The sequence below is a fragment of the Melanerpes formicivorus genome, unplaced genomic scaffold (assembly GCF_026170545.1).
Source record: "Melanerpes formicivorus ecotype bairdi unplaced genomic scaffold, bMelFor1.0.p_v2 SCAF_27, whole genome shotgun sequence".
Lineage (NCBI taxonomy): Eukaryota > Metazoa > Chordata > Aves > Piciformes > Picidae > Melanerpes > Melanerpes formicivorus.
Genome location: NW_027142379.1, coordinates 7,044,562 through 7,058,281, shown reverse-complemented (window position 1 = coordinate 7,058,281; position 13,720 = coordinate 7,044,562). Strand labels below are relative to the sequence as shown.

At 45.2% G+C, this 13,720-nt stretch overlaps 1 protein-coding gene across 2 annotated transcripts; it reads left to right on the top strand.

Moving 5' to 3' along the window:
- The first annotated feature begins 458 nt into the window (after window positions 1–458).
- On the top strand, window positions 459–10,079 carry PCDH18 (protocadherin 18). Of its 2 annotated transcripts, none has more exons than XM_068154005.1 (4): window positions 459–3,400; window positions 4,320–4,405; window positions 4,542–4,705; window positions 8,950–10,079. In XM_068154005.1, exons 1-4 carry the CDS (start codon window positions 896–898, stop codon window positions 9,615–9,617), a joined length of 3,423 nt encoding a protein of 1,140 aa, XP_068010106.1. In that variant the 5' UTR covers window positions 459–895; the 3' UTR covers window positions 9,618–10,079. The 2 variants fall into 2 exon arrangements, with proteins under 2 accessions (XP_068010106.1, XP_068010105.1); XM_068154004.1 differs by having other exon boundaries at window positions 4,317–4,405.
- The last annotated feature ends 3,641 nt before the right edge of the window (window positions 10,080–13,720 follow it).

Sequence of the window (13,720 nt, the reverse complement as noted above, 5' to 3'; positions counted from 1 at the left end):
ATAAGTAAATCAGCAGCGAGAAGAGGCTCTGGGGGTGGTGGGTAGGGAAGCATCATCCTCGGCTCCTTTACTAGGCAAACGCACTGGAAAGCTCCCAGTTAGTTAAACAAGGCAGCTTCGAAGTATGGAAATGAGGAGCGCGATCGCGTTTTTCGTGGCAGGAAGGGGAGAAATTACAATCACAAAACCCGCTTGAAAGTGGCCTGAGAAGGCGAGGCGGGGGGGGAGGAGAAGTTGATTTAAAGTTGTCCTTTACTCACTGCTGTGGCCCCCTCACCCCTCCTTGGCGGCTGGCGGAGGAGCCGCTCTCCCCCTCCCCTTCCCGCTTCCTCCCTCCCTCCGTGCCCGCTCCCCCCGCCCCGCCGCCCGCCCTCCCGGTCCCCCCCGGGCTGCGGGGCGGCCGCGCTGCCCCCGGCGCTGCTGGGCTGATTGGCTGGCCGAGGCTCAGCACATGCCGGGCAAAAAGCTTTTGTCTGGGGGAGTTGGGAGTGAAGTTGCGGAGGATTTTTAGGCTGGAGTCGGCGAGTGAGGGTGTTTAGTCTGGCGGCGATCGGGGAAGGCGGGAGGAGCTCGGCGGGAGGAGCGACTGCGGATCCCAGCGCTGCCTGGATGCTCTTGACCGGAGAGGAGAGAGCTGCCCCGGCACGGCTCGTCCTGGAGCAGGGACTCCGATGAGAAGGAGTGGGATTGCCTACAGATTATATCTGGATGTCCTGGCACGGTGTGTATATACAAGAACAACAGAAAAAACCCAACAACTTTTATGACCTCTAAGATACTGTAAATACTTTGGCTGGATAGAACAGGCGTTTTCAAGTTGTAAAGGACCAGATGTACGCTGGGTTTGAGGTACCGGAGGAAGTTGTAATAATTGCTTTTTAACTTGCTTGGAGAAATGAATTGCAAAAACTTACAAACGCACCGGCTCGGCAGTAAAATGCACTTTATATTCGTTTTTGCACTGGTGATAATATCTTTCAATAAGGCTGTGCTGGGGAAGAATTTGAAATACAGGATTTATGAGGAGCAGAGAGTTGGATCAGTAATTGCAAGACTATCGGAGGATGTAGCTGATGTTTTATTAAAAATGCCTAACCCTGCCTCGGTTCGTTTTCGAGCCATGCAGAGGGGGAATTCTCCCCTGCTTGTAGTCCGGGAGGATAATGGAGAAATCAGCATAGGAGCTAAAATTGACCGGGAACAACTCTGCCAGAAAAACTTAAACTGCTCCATAGAGTTTGATGTGATCACTCTGCCTACTGAACATCTGCAGCTTTTTCATGTTGAAGTTGAAGTGCTGGACATTAATGACAACTCTCCCCAGTTTTCCAGGGCTCTTATCCCTATTGAAATTTCAGAGAGTGCAGCTGTGGGAACTCGCATCCCTCTGGACAGCGCTTTTGATCCAGATGTGGGGGACAACTCCCTTCACACTTACTCCCTTTCCGCAAATGATTTTTTCAGTATTGAGGTGAGGACCAGGACCGATGGTGCTAAGTACGCAGAACTGATCGTGGTTAGGGAGCTGGACCGAGAGTTGAAGTCAAGTTACGAACTCCAACTGACTGCTTCAGATAAAGGGGTGCCCCAGAGGTCTGGATCGTCCCTCCTGAAAATTAGCATTTCTGATTCCAACGACAACAGCCCTGTTTTCGAGCAGCAGTCCTATATAATCCAGCTGTTAGAGAATTCTCCGATCGGGACTTTGCTGATAGACCTCAATGCCACTGACCCAGATGAGGGCGCTAACGGGAAGGTCGTGTACTCCTTCAGCAGCCATGTGTCTGCCAAGATTACAGAGACCTTCAAGATAGACTCAGAAAAAGGGCATCTGACCCTCCTGAAGCAAGTGGACTATGAAGCAACCAAATCCTATGAAATTGATGCCCAGGCTCAAGACCTGGGACCAAATTCTATTCCAGCTCACTGCAAAATTATCATTAAAGTTGTGGATGTGAACGACAACAGACCCGAAATTAACTTGAACTTGATGTCTCCAGAGAAAGAAGAGGTAGCTTACATTTCTGAAGGGTCCCCCCTGGATACTTTTGTAGCCCTGGTCAGAGTGCAAGACAAGGACTCTGGTGTGAACGGAGAGGTAGTTTGCAAGCTGCATGGACACGGCCACTTTAAACTTCAAAAGACTTATGAAAATAACTATTTAATCTTGACTAATGCCACCCTAGATAGAGAAAAGAGATCTGAATACAGCTTGACTGTAATAGCGGAGGACAAGGGAACGCCAAGTCTCTCCACAGTGAAACACTTTACTGTCCAAATCAGCGATGAAAATGACAACCCACCCCGCTTCCAGACAAACAGATACGAAGTTGTTATCCTGGAAAATAACTCCCCGGGAGCGTACATCACATCAGTCACAGCCACAGACCCAGATCTAGGTGACAATGGGCAGGTAACCTACACTATTCTGGAGAGCTACATTTTGGGAAGTTCTATAACCACCTATGTGACCATCGACCCTTCCAACGGGGCCATCTATGCCCTGCGAACCTTTGATCATGAAGAAGTAAATCAAATTGCCTTTATGGTTCAAGCCAGGGATGGAGGGAGTCAGCAGCTTGTTAGCAATACTACAGTTGTGCTAACTATCATTGATGAAAACGACAACGCTCCTGTCATTGTGGGGCCAGCACTACGCAACAGCACAGCAGAAATCTCAATCCCTAAAGATGCTGGAATTGGCTTTCTTGTCACCAGGATAAGGGCTACAGATAGGGACTCTGGTATGAACTCTGAACTCAGCTGCTCCATAGCAGCTGACAAGGAAAACAGCATCTTTGTGATGGATCCCAAAACCTGTGATATCTCTATCAATGTCAGTGTTGAATCAGTTCCAGCAAAGCAGTGGGAGTTTTTTGTGATAGTCCAGGATAAAGGCAGTCCTCAGCTTAGTACCAAAGCACTCCTGAAGTGCACTGTTTTTGAGTATGTTTATTCATTTTCAAGCACTGAAGCAACTTTGGTAAGCCAACCCTCCCTGGATGTCTCCATGATAACAATTATATCCTTGGGATCAATATGTGCTGTGTTGTTGGTCATCATGGTTATCTTTGCTACGAGATGCAATCGAGAGAAGAAGGACACCAGGTCCTACAACTGTCGTGTGGCGGAATCAACCTACCAGCACCACCCAAAACGACCCTCAAGACAGATCCACAAAGGGGACATTACGTTGGTGCCAACAGTTAATGGCACTTTGCCCATCAGATCCCACCACAGAGCTTCTCCATCATCATCTCCTACCCTGGAAAGGGGACAAATGAGCAGCCGGCAGAGCCACCACAGCCACCAATCGCTGAACAGCCTGGTGACCATCTCCTCTAACCACGTGCCTGAAAATTTCTCACTGGAGCTCACCCATGCTACTCCAGCTGTTGAGGTAAGGTCCATACCCTGTGGTGCACATGCATTCATTTACACATTCACTTGGGAGCATGGAGGTGCAACCAGTGAGAGCAACAGGCAACTAGGTCTGTGCCTAATGAGAGCAGCTTATGGGTTTCCCTTTACATATAATACAGCTCTGCAGTTTTCCTCCAGTGTCAGCTGAATCCATTGCCATGAGGAAGAGCATGGAATCTGCTATTAGGGGCATTATTTCTTGGTTCTATACTGTAAGGTTGAAACAATGGAGTGCAACCCAAGCAGTCCTCTGCTGTGGTTTGCTGGTCCTGCTCTCTTCCTTGCCTTCCCTTGCCTTCCCTTCCCTTCTCCTCTGTATAGCTCTGTTTAAGAAAGAGTGCCAGAGTATGCACACAGAGAACCAATACAGGAAATTCATTAATGGGGATGGAGGGTTAAAAGGTGAAACACTGACACACTTTAACTACAGTTCTTGTAGTATGTAATCCTAGTACCTCAAACTTGGAGACTACCCATCTCAGTTTTTACTGCAAACACTATGTAATGGTGTCAAGGAGAGCTGTGTCCTTGTAACTCTTTACATGTGGGACAGTGAAATGGTGAAGAGTTTAATCTTAAAGCAAAACAAAGCCCTACCTCTGTCTAAGTACTTGTTTTGCCTGTTAATGAATTAATTATTATGAGTTGAGACACTAATAAACATCAGTGCATTTCCTCATTGTGCACAGTCTTCAGATGCTTCCTGTGGCAGACACCATTCTACAAAATAGTCTGCTGTACTGCATAATGTATGTGCAGGAGTTTGATTTAATTAAACTTTAAAGGGTAAACAGCACCACCCCACAAACAAACCTGAGAAGCAAGTTAGTGATTTTACAGCTGGGAACTTGAGCTTTTGTTTCAAGGAATCAGTCTTTTCACCTTTTCTTTAGCAGGTTTCTCAACTTCTCTCGATGCTTCACCAGGGCCAGTATCAACCAAGGCCAAGTTTTCGAGGAAACAAGTATTCCAGAAGCTACAGGTAAGGAGCTGGGATTGCCCTGCTACACCTGCATGTACAGATATCTGAAAATACAGCTGTGTATTTTTAGTCCAAAAGTGGAATATAACATGCCTGAGAGAATTTCATTCCACCATCACCACAATTCTCTTTACAGATATGCCCTACAAGATATGGATAAATTCAGCTTGAAAGACAGTGGCCGGGGTGATAGTGAAGCTGGAGACAGTGATTATGATTTGGGGAGAGAGTCTCCAATTGACAGACTTCTTGGGGAAGGATTCAGTGACCTTTTCCTTACAGATGGGAGAATTCCTGCAGGTAAGAGCACAATGGAAGCTGAACAGTTTATTTACAGTGCTGCCTAGCTGTCACTTTGATAAAGCTACTACTCAGAAAGCAAAAATTCTTCAGCTTTCAAGTCCTGTGTTTCCTTCCTTCCTTTCCCTTCTACTTCATGACAAATATTGAGCTGAAGCCTTCACATACCTCAGACACAAATGAAAATGTGCCCAGAGCAATGCCTACTTTTTCACATCATTCACATCATCATGAGCTGGCTCCACATTTCCCCTCCCAGCCCCCAGAAGCACGATTTGCTCCGTGTCCTTAGACTTCTAATGACTGGGTGGATGTTTTTGCAAAGCCAGGCAGTTGTGGTTTGTTAAAAATACACCAAGCTACAATTTGGGAGATACATTTTCCACAGTGGGCTTGATCCACATGATACAAAGGTCTAGAGTTCAGAAATGGATTGTGAAAGCGCTCTAGAAATGTGAGTGGAGAGGAAAGATAAATGTATATATTATTTTTTCCTCACTGAAAAATGAACTTGAGTTGGCAAGGGCAGAACCTAAATATGTCCCAGGTTTTAGATTGTGCAGTCCTAATTTCTAGAAGAAAGTGCTTAAGAGTTACAATTCAGGGGTAGAGGGCAGGAAAGAAAAAACAAAAAAGCTTGAAAAGGGTGAGTGGAAGTAAGATAAATGCACATGTACATATTCATGTGTGCAAAGTACCACTGAAATTTGTTCCCAGTTATAAGTGGAATGATAGAGGCTATGGGGAATCATGCTAAGTACAGATAAGAGACTTTTGTAATTACTTTAATAATTATTCAGCCCCTGGTTGTACCCTAGATCTTCTACTTATTTCAGACCACATTCAGTTTTCTCTGCATAACTTGCAAGGGTGGATAATTTCAGTGTGGTTCCCTGAACCAAGAAAGTAGACTTAGAAAGTTTACCAGAGTCCTTTTGTGCGCAGGGACACATTGCTTTGTGGGGCAGTACAGCACATATTCCCTCCTAAAGTGACCCCTCAAAGACTGTCCAGGGCTTGAGGAGGTGAGCTGCAGTGCTTCTACTCCTTCCCTCTGCTGTGATGGAAAACACTGGTGAGGGGATTGCATCTGACCTGGGGGAGTTTTACTCTGAGAAATACGCTGTTTAGCTAGGCAAGGATAAACCCCAAAAGTTTATTTTGGTCATTTTATAGGTTTTTTCAACTTTAAAATTCTCTTTATATATTTCACTCCAGACTACCCAGGAATTTGCCTGCCTCTTCAACTTAGTCTGAAGTACCCAATGTTTGAAAACCAGAGATGTTGAAAAGTAACTATTTTTGTTTTCCAGAATCCTTAACTGAAATCTGGAGTCTTGATTTATTTTTATCCTCATCATCCCCAGGTCTTACCACTTATTGCTCTGCCAGCTAGCATGAGCCATGCCTCATTCTCTTCTGTGGTTGGCAAGGAGGCCGGGAGGGATCTGCTGGTGCTCTCAGTTGCCAGGGCAACTTTAAGTGCAATGGTGTTTGCACTGGCATCCAGCCCCACTGCTGCCAGGCAAGAGCTGTCCCCTTCTTGGCGGGCAGCTGGGGGCTGCAGCAAGCAGGAGGGAGCAGTTAGCCTCCTGGGCTATCTGCGGTGCCCATGACTCATGTTCAGCTCTTGCAATTTGGTCTCTGAACAGGAAACCAAAGGGTAGAATTTCCAAAAGTGCCCAGCTAATCACATGCAGACTAAGGATAACTCCTCCTGAGTACAGACAGAACTGGGCTGGGCTATCAAGATGGGCATTTCATCTCCCCCAGGTGCCCACATCTTGCTATCCATGGTCTTAATCTGTCAGATAGCTATGCTGAACCTGTTCAGATGAGGCCTGAATTGATCTGAAATCCAAGCAAATAAAAGGGAAAAGGACACTTCCTGGGGTGTTTTTTTCTGTTCTCCATTTTAAAAGGGTTCTGCATTGTTAGTCTGGACACAGGCAAGATGTGGTGAGAAAGTCCTTTCAGTTTGTCCCTTTAAGGTGGAACTGGAAGAGAATGGAGCCTAGTCCCTTGAAACTTCAAAATGGACATGATCAGAAAGTTCAATAGCTCTCTTTGTAAGACTTCAGTTCTTTCTCTCCTTTTAAATATTTACCCATAAGCTTTAAGTTCTGGGTGGGGGAAATGCTGTTGTGCATCTGGGGTTTTATTTATTTGCTGCTGACTAAGGACAGACTGTGCCACCATTAAGTTTCCTCAGAGTATCTTTTGATTGGCACTATTCAATTTCCTCAGAGTTATCTTTTGATCTTATATTTAGGATTGACAGAATTTATTACTTTATACACCAAAACCAGTCCTGATGATGTCAGTAACAACACACAGAGTGAGACAACCTTCTCTACTAATGAAATGCTAGACCATTGAAAGTCTCTTAGTAATTTGCAGGAGTTTTCTTAATTAGAAGAGTAATTCTTACCTTCTGGGATCAGTTGAGAGCTGGTCCATGCTCCATGAAGCACTGAGCTCTTTTTTCTTTCAGATTTAGAGCTATTTTCTGTCAAACAGCACACATGTGCTTCTCATATGTGGGAACAAAGCACTTGAAGGCATTCCAGTTACTCATATCAAGGCTTCAGCCATTGATGTTTTCTAGGTTGCTTTGTTTGTTTGAAGCTCACTGGATCAGCAGCACATTTACAAGAACTTGTGCAATATCCAGCCTGCAGCCTGAACCTGTAGTCCTGAAGAAATTCATACTCTCAGATGTAAGACACAGAGAAAGTTTATACTCAGAGGAGTGGAAAGGGCATTAGGAAAGCAAACACTAAGTTAGGCTCTGTAAAGCACCGAGATAAATAACGCTGACAGTGTAAGAGTAGGACTTTATCAATCACTGGCACGTCCTGAGCTAAAATACTGTTCAGTTCTGCTTACACCAGTGCAAAAAGAGGTTTTGATAAACTGAGTGGGTTCAGAGCCAGATGAGAAATGTGATGAGAAAGCGAGGAAAACTCACAGGGCTTGACTGCAAACATTTTTTATGTATTCAATAGACAGAAAGAAACAGAAACACACTTCTGTGTGGGCTAATTAACCATTAAGCAATAGGAATTAGGGCAAATGTTTGTTATGGTTAAAATGTGCACAATGCAGAGTCTGGCATTTCTGAACACTTGCCTTTGAAGTATGTCACTCAAATTCCAGTTGGTGGCTCCTGATTTAGGTGTTTGTGGAAAACTCTTGCAATGGCCCTTCGTGGGCCAGTTCAGAACAGCCTATCTCCCAGGGATTTAGACACTTGCCCCATCATATTGCTCCTTTCTGAGAGACACCACTAAAATCAAGGAGCTGAAAGAACAGCTCAGTTGTCTTCCCCTCTTCAGCTCCACTGGCTGGCCCAGATGCCCACCTTGGGGGTTAGAGCCCACGTTGTTCCAATGTACGAGCCACCACAGTAACCTAATAAGCTACAGAGCTGCAAGTGGACCTCAGTTTGACTCTGGTAGAAACGTTGCAGTCACACAAGGTCTGAATTAAACCCTAAGTGTTCTGATACTGGATTAAAATGTAAATGATCCAGATAAAAAGGCTGCCTCACATTCAACACACAACCTCCCTGAAAAGGAGGTGTGTCAATGAAGAGGGAGATCCCTCTGCCTGCTTTTGTTCTCTCTCCTTTATTTCTCCTGTCCATCTGTTGCCACTTTATTACACTGGTATGTTTCTATCACTGCATGTGGAACACTTCACTGAAACTTAACTGAAACTTAAGTAAATGTTTGGAGTTAGAAACTCATTAGATTTTATATTTTTTTAATGAAACAACACTGCACAAAGGGGATGAATGGCTTTAAGTGCTTGTTTTCTACCTGGGGTTTGCATGTTTATCTTCAGCCCTAGCTAAGAGATGGCATTATTGCCTTGCACACTCTGTATTTATTGTCCTCATTTTTTAAGACCATTCAGAAATGGAAGTGCATGTAGAATTATAGAATCAACCAGGTTGGAAAAGTCCTCAGAGATCATCAAGTCCAACATATTACCTAATACCTAACACCTCATGACAACTAAACCATGGCTTTAAGTGCCACGTCCAATCCTTTTTTGAACACCTCCAGGGTGTCTGATGCAGACCATTTGTATTTGCCACCTTCCTGCACACAGAAGGTGAAACCAAAGAGCAGTCTTGAGCATCTGTGGACAAGTTGAGTTCCCATATTAGTCCCTGTCACATATGTGATACCTGTAGCAGGAAGGAGATGCTCACCCTCCTCTTTTCTCTCTTGCAGCGATGCGACTGTGCACAGAGGAATGCAGGGTTCTGGGGCACTCTGACCAGTGCTGGATGCCACCACTGCCCTCTCCCTCCTCCGATTACAGAAGCAACATGTTCATCCCTGGGGAGGAGTTCCAGGCACCCCAGCAGCAGCTGCAGCAGCAACAGCAGCAAGGCCTCGAGGAAGACCCCCAGTCTGCTGAAGCCAGTGAGAAGAAGAAGAGCTTTTCAACATTTGGTAAAGACTGCCAGAGCGAGGAGGAGTCAGCAGACACCTGCACCTCCTCTCTCCTCTCCGAAATGAGCAGTGTCTTCCAGCGCCTGCTGCCTCCCTCGCTGGATGCCTACACGGAGTGCAATGAGGTGGATCGCTCCAACTCGCTGGAGCGCAGGAAGGGACATTTGCCAGCCAAGACTGTGAATTATCCACAGGGGGTGGCAGCCTGGGCAGCCAGCACACATTTCCAAAACCCTGCCAACGGGCCCGCTCTGGGGACTCACTCAAGTGCTCAGCCTTCCTCTAAATGGCTGCCAGCCATGGAGGAGATCCCAGAGAATTACGAAGAAGATGATTTCGACAACGTGCTCAACCACCTCAGCGATGGCAAACACGAACTCATGGATGCCAGTGAGCTGGTGGCAGAAATCAACAAGCTGCTGCAAGACGTCCGGCAGAACTAACGGTTTCAAAAGGCGCTTTTTTTTGTTGTTGTTGTTGTTGGTTTGTTTTTTCCCTTTTTGTTTTGTTTTCTTTTGTTTTTCTTTTTCCATATTTGATGGAAAACTGGAAGGGGGGAAAAAAAAAAGCCACGAAGCCCACCCTCCCCAGCCCGAGGAGAAACCGGCATCGCCAACTCGTTGCATTTATCATAAATGTGTCTGTGTATGTTGAATATTAAGATACTGTATTTTCATATGTACACAATGCAAGTGTGATTTATCTCTATCTGTATTTTAAAAATACATTTGTACCTTATATTTATGTGTAATTTAACAAATAAATTTTATTTTTGTACACCCACAGCAAGCATGTTTTTTTCCTGAGTGTATATAGGTGTGTTGCCGCCCTTGTCAGACTGCCAGCATTCTCGCCACGCAGGCCTGTGAGAAGAAAAGAGAACAAATCAGACACAAAAGAAAAAGGAGGGATATTGTTTCATTATTATTTCCTTTTAAGTCTCAAATGTTGCAAATATGGATTCAAACCACTGAAAACTTATGCAAGCGTTAGTTTCAATAAATGATCCAACACCTCGTTGCGATGTTTCATTCTTCTCGTAGAGTTGTCAGCTCCCCTGGAAACCCAAAATGTCCTTATGATTTTGATGCTTTTGGTCTATAGAGTCATTTCCCCATTTAATTAATGGATTCTTGCAGGCTGGCGTCTTCCTTCTCTCTTTTACAAGTGTTTTCCCAGTCGGTGATGGGATTTCTAGTGTTAGCTCTTCGAGGAAAAAGCAACCAAAAAGGTAAATTTATTCTGCTGTTGTTACGCTGCAAAGCCAGTTTGAAGTGAGCGGTCTGTACTTGAAGACAGACAGCAATAAAATCAGCTTTTTCTGACCTCAAGCTGTATTCTCAACTCATGTAAATAAAGAGATTGCCATTGACTGCTTTATCCTTGTAAATGACACCCAAAATAAAAGCAATGTTGCATCTCCTAGGAAAGCAGCTGGTTATAGCTGTATCTTGCCTCTGTTGTAAGTGTGCCTATCTTCTATTTGCAAAATGATACAGAAACACTGGAACTTCCTAGCTGAGGAATGCACCTGCATCCTGCAGGTCTGTTGGTTCTCACTCAATCCCACTTTTCCTCATGGGGCTTCTCTCTGTACTGTGGTGCCATCCCCACTGAGGGAATGGTGCAACTAATATTTATCAGATAAAAATCAGTGTAATCCACCTAGTTCCTTCTTGTTTCCCAAATTATTTTTGGTTAGCCTGCCATACACAGGGAGATTTTTCTAACAGGAAGGAAGCTGATTTTAGAGTAGAGAAACCTTAGTGGGTTGTAGAATCATAGAATGGTCCAGGTTGGAAGGAACCCCCAAAGGTCATCCAGTCTGACGCCCCTGCACTCAGCAGGGACACCCCCAACCAGACCAAGCTGCCCAGGGCCTCATCAAGCCTCATGAGGATCTGAGGTTCTAAACTCCTGATGCTTATTTCAGGAGAGATGTCCAGAAAACCTTTTATTGGCTTCCATTTAGAGCTGCAGATGCCTATTTTATAGTGATTGTTTGGTTTTGGTTTGTTTCTTTTTTTGTTTGGCTGGTTGAGTTTGTTTGTTTGTTTTCCAGAAGTGTGGAAAAACTAATCCAAGTGGACCTGGACATAAAAGCTGGTACATACCTTTATTTTGCAGAGTTTTACATGTAAAGTACCCTATACAATATTATGATTTTTATGACAGATACACAAAAACCCTCTTTAGTGTTACCTAAAAAAGCCAAAACTTTTGCTGCGTGCATAAGCATTATTTGTTTTGTCTGTGTGTGAGGAACCCTAATCTCATTATTGTTTTCACAGTGTGGTAGTTGTGGCATTTGTAGGCGTGTAGACATCTGTTGACACCTGAATATTGGAGAAGAGTCACTTTCTCTACACTTCAGGAGCTCGTGAGTATAACTATGCTGGTTATAGAAATACCAGGACCTCACATTTTTCTAACCAGGTATCTGTACTGGCAGATGAAGCTGTCAAAATGTCATTTTGCTAATATGACTTTGACATTTAAGGGGTCTGGTTTATCACCACCGATAACAGAAGGTCCTCTAACTGGAGGCTCTGTTTCTGTTTTGTAGAGTTGAATGCCAACAAGATCTGTTTTCATTGCACTAACATCTGTTCATGAAAGGAAGTCATAGCATCTCAGTAAGTATTTGAAAACCTCTTCCCTGGTTCCCCCCTTCCTTCCCACTACTAGGCTTTAATGAGCCCAGTCAGCTTTACCTGTGTCCCACCTTCCCACTCCTCTCCCAGTCCCCCTCCTGCTTCTCCTGCTCTGCCTCACACCAAGGATCTCAGGAGCTCATTTAAGGTCAGCCTCCTTAGCTAGGTTGTTTCTGTCTCATCTCATCCTGTCTCTTTCAGTCTCATCTCATCCTGTCTCTTTCAGTTTCCCCTTTCCTCAGCATCCGGTTTTGGTTCTGCTCTCCAAGCTCTCCCATCCCCACCTCATTCTTCTTCCCTCTCATCTTTCTGACTGCAGCAGTTCAGGCTGGCTGCCTCCTGTTTCTGCCACACAAGTAACACTCCGGTGTCCTGAGTGCCCAACCCTGTAGGGTGGACACAGGAAACAGCCAGAAATCCTGTGCCCTATAAATCCATCTGCAAAGTCATCCTCTTCCTCTTGCTTCCCTCTATGATTCTCTGATTCTCTCTGCTCCCATGGGAGATGCTCCCTATCAGGGAACTCCATGGGATTATCGCTAGGCCTAATGTCTAGGAGAAGGTGGTGGTGGTGGGAGGGCAGTCTCAGACCTGGGCAGCCTGAGACCAGACTAGCAGTGTGGGGGGGAAGAAAGAGCCCTGGGGGTTTGGGTTTACCCCCAGGTGGGGAGAGGGGAAGTGTTGGGTGCCTTTGGGTGTGCTGGAAGGGACTCTCTACGCTCTGGGATATCTTTGCCACTATGCTTTGCAATGTCTGTAAACACCAATTGTTTTCCCATCTCAACGTCCCATCACTTTACCGTCCATTTGTGTGAGTGCCATTCTTTTGCCCCTTTCTCGGGGCAATAGAGGATCTGTCTGGCCTTAAACCAGGTCACTGAGTCTGCTTCCCTGGCTTCTCTGTTACCCTACTAACCCTGCACAGCCCATGGCTGTCCTCTCCTCTTTACAAAGTGCATGGTGTCCTGTGCCTGTGACTGAAATTCCCACTTCCTACCCCTTCAGCTGGGTTTAGTTAACACTTTCCTCAAATCCTCCCAATTTTTCACATGTAATAGGAAGTGCCACTGGATTCTTGAATTCCCCCACACCCAATGCCTTTTATTGGGTGACTATATGAGGTGGCAAGGGCTGATGTGCCTGGCTGCACCTCCCTGACACTGACTTTGCACAGGAGCAGAACAGGAGAGGGAGGCTCAGGCAGAACAGCTCCCAAGACAACACTCATGCCTGCTTAGGAAATCACTGGTTGGTTGGTTCCAGCTGGGCACATATGGCTTGTGAGGTGTGCAGGGGACCGGAGGTTGTGAAAGTACAAGATGGTAGATTGACAGTAGCTGTTAAATCAGAAATGATTTTAGTTTGCCATTGGTGTGAATAGAACATTGCTGTCTGAAATCAGCAGCTGAGGATGAAACTCCTCTTCGAGTGGTGCAGATTCCTTCTTCATAAATAAATGCAGATAGAAATTGCTTCCCATCTCTAGAAGAGGAAATATCAGACCTCCAGGCTCAGACTGGTTTGCGCTGTCTGCAGGGTTGCCGGGCAGCTCGATAAGCTCCATTTTCACAGTCACTTCATCCACTGGGGATTACCAACCTGTTTTAAATTTGAAATCCTTAAATTGGTTTGTGCCCACTGGCCCATGTCACATGGATAGCCTCAATGATTTAAAGAGCCATTGTTTGTAGAGAGGGCTTTCTAGCACAAATAGGTTGCAATGGATTTCTCTGGCAGCGTTAGGCATCCAAATAACTTAAAGCACCTAAGGTTCTCCTAGAGGGGATTTCTGTCCCAATGCACAGCAATAATATTTGGTATGTGCATTGCTGCAAGATTCTTATCATGTAAAGAAAGCAGTTATAACACCAGTCTCCAGCAGCAAAAAAATG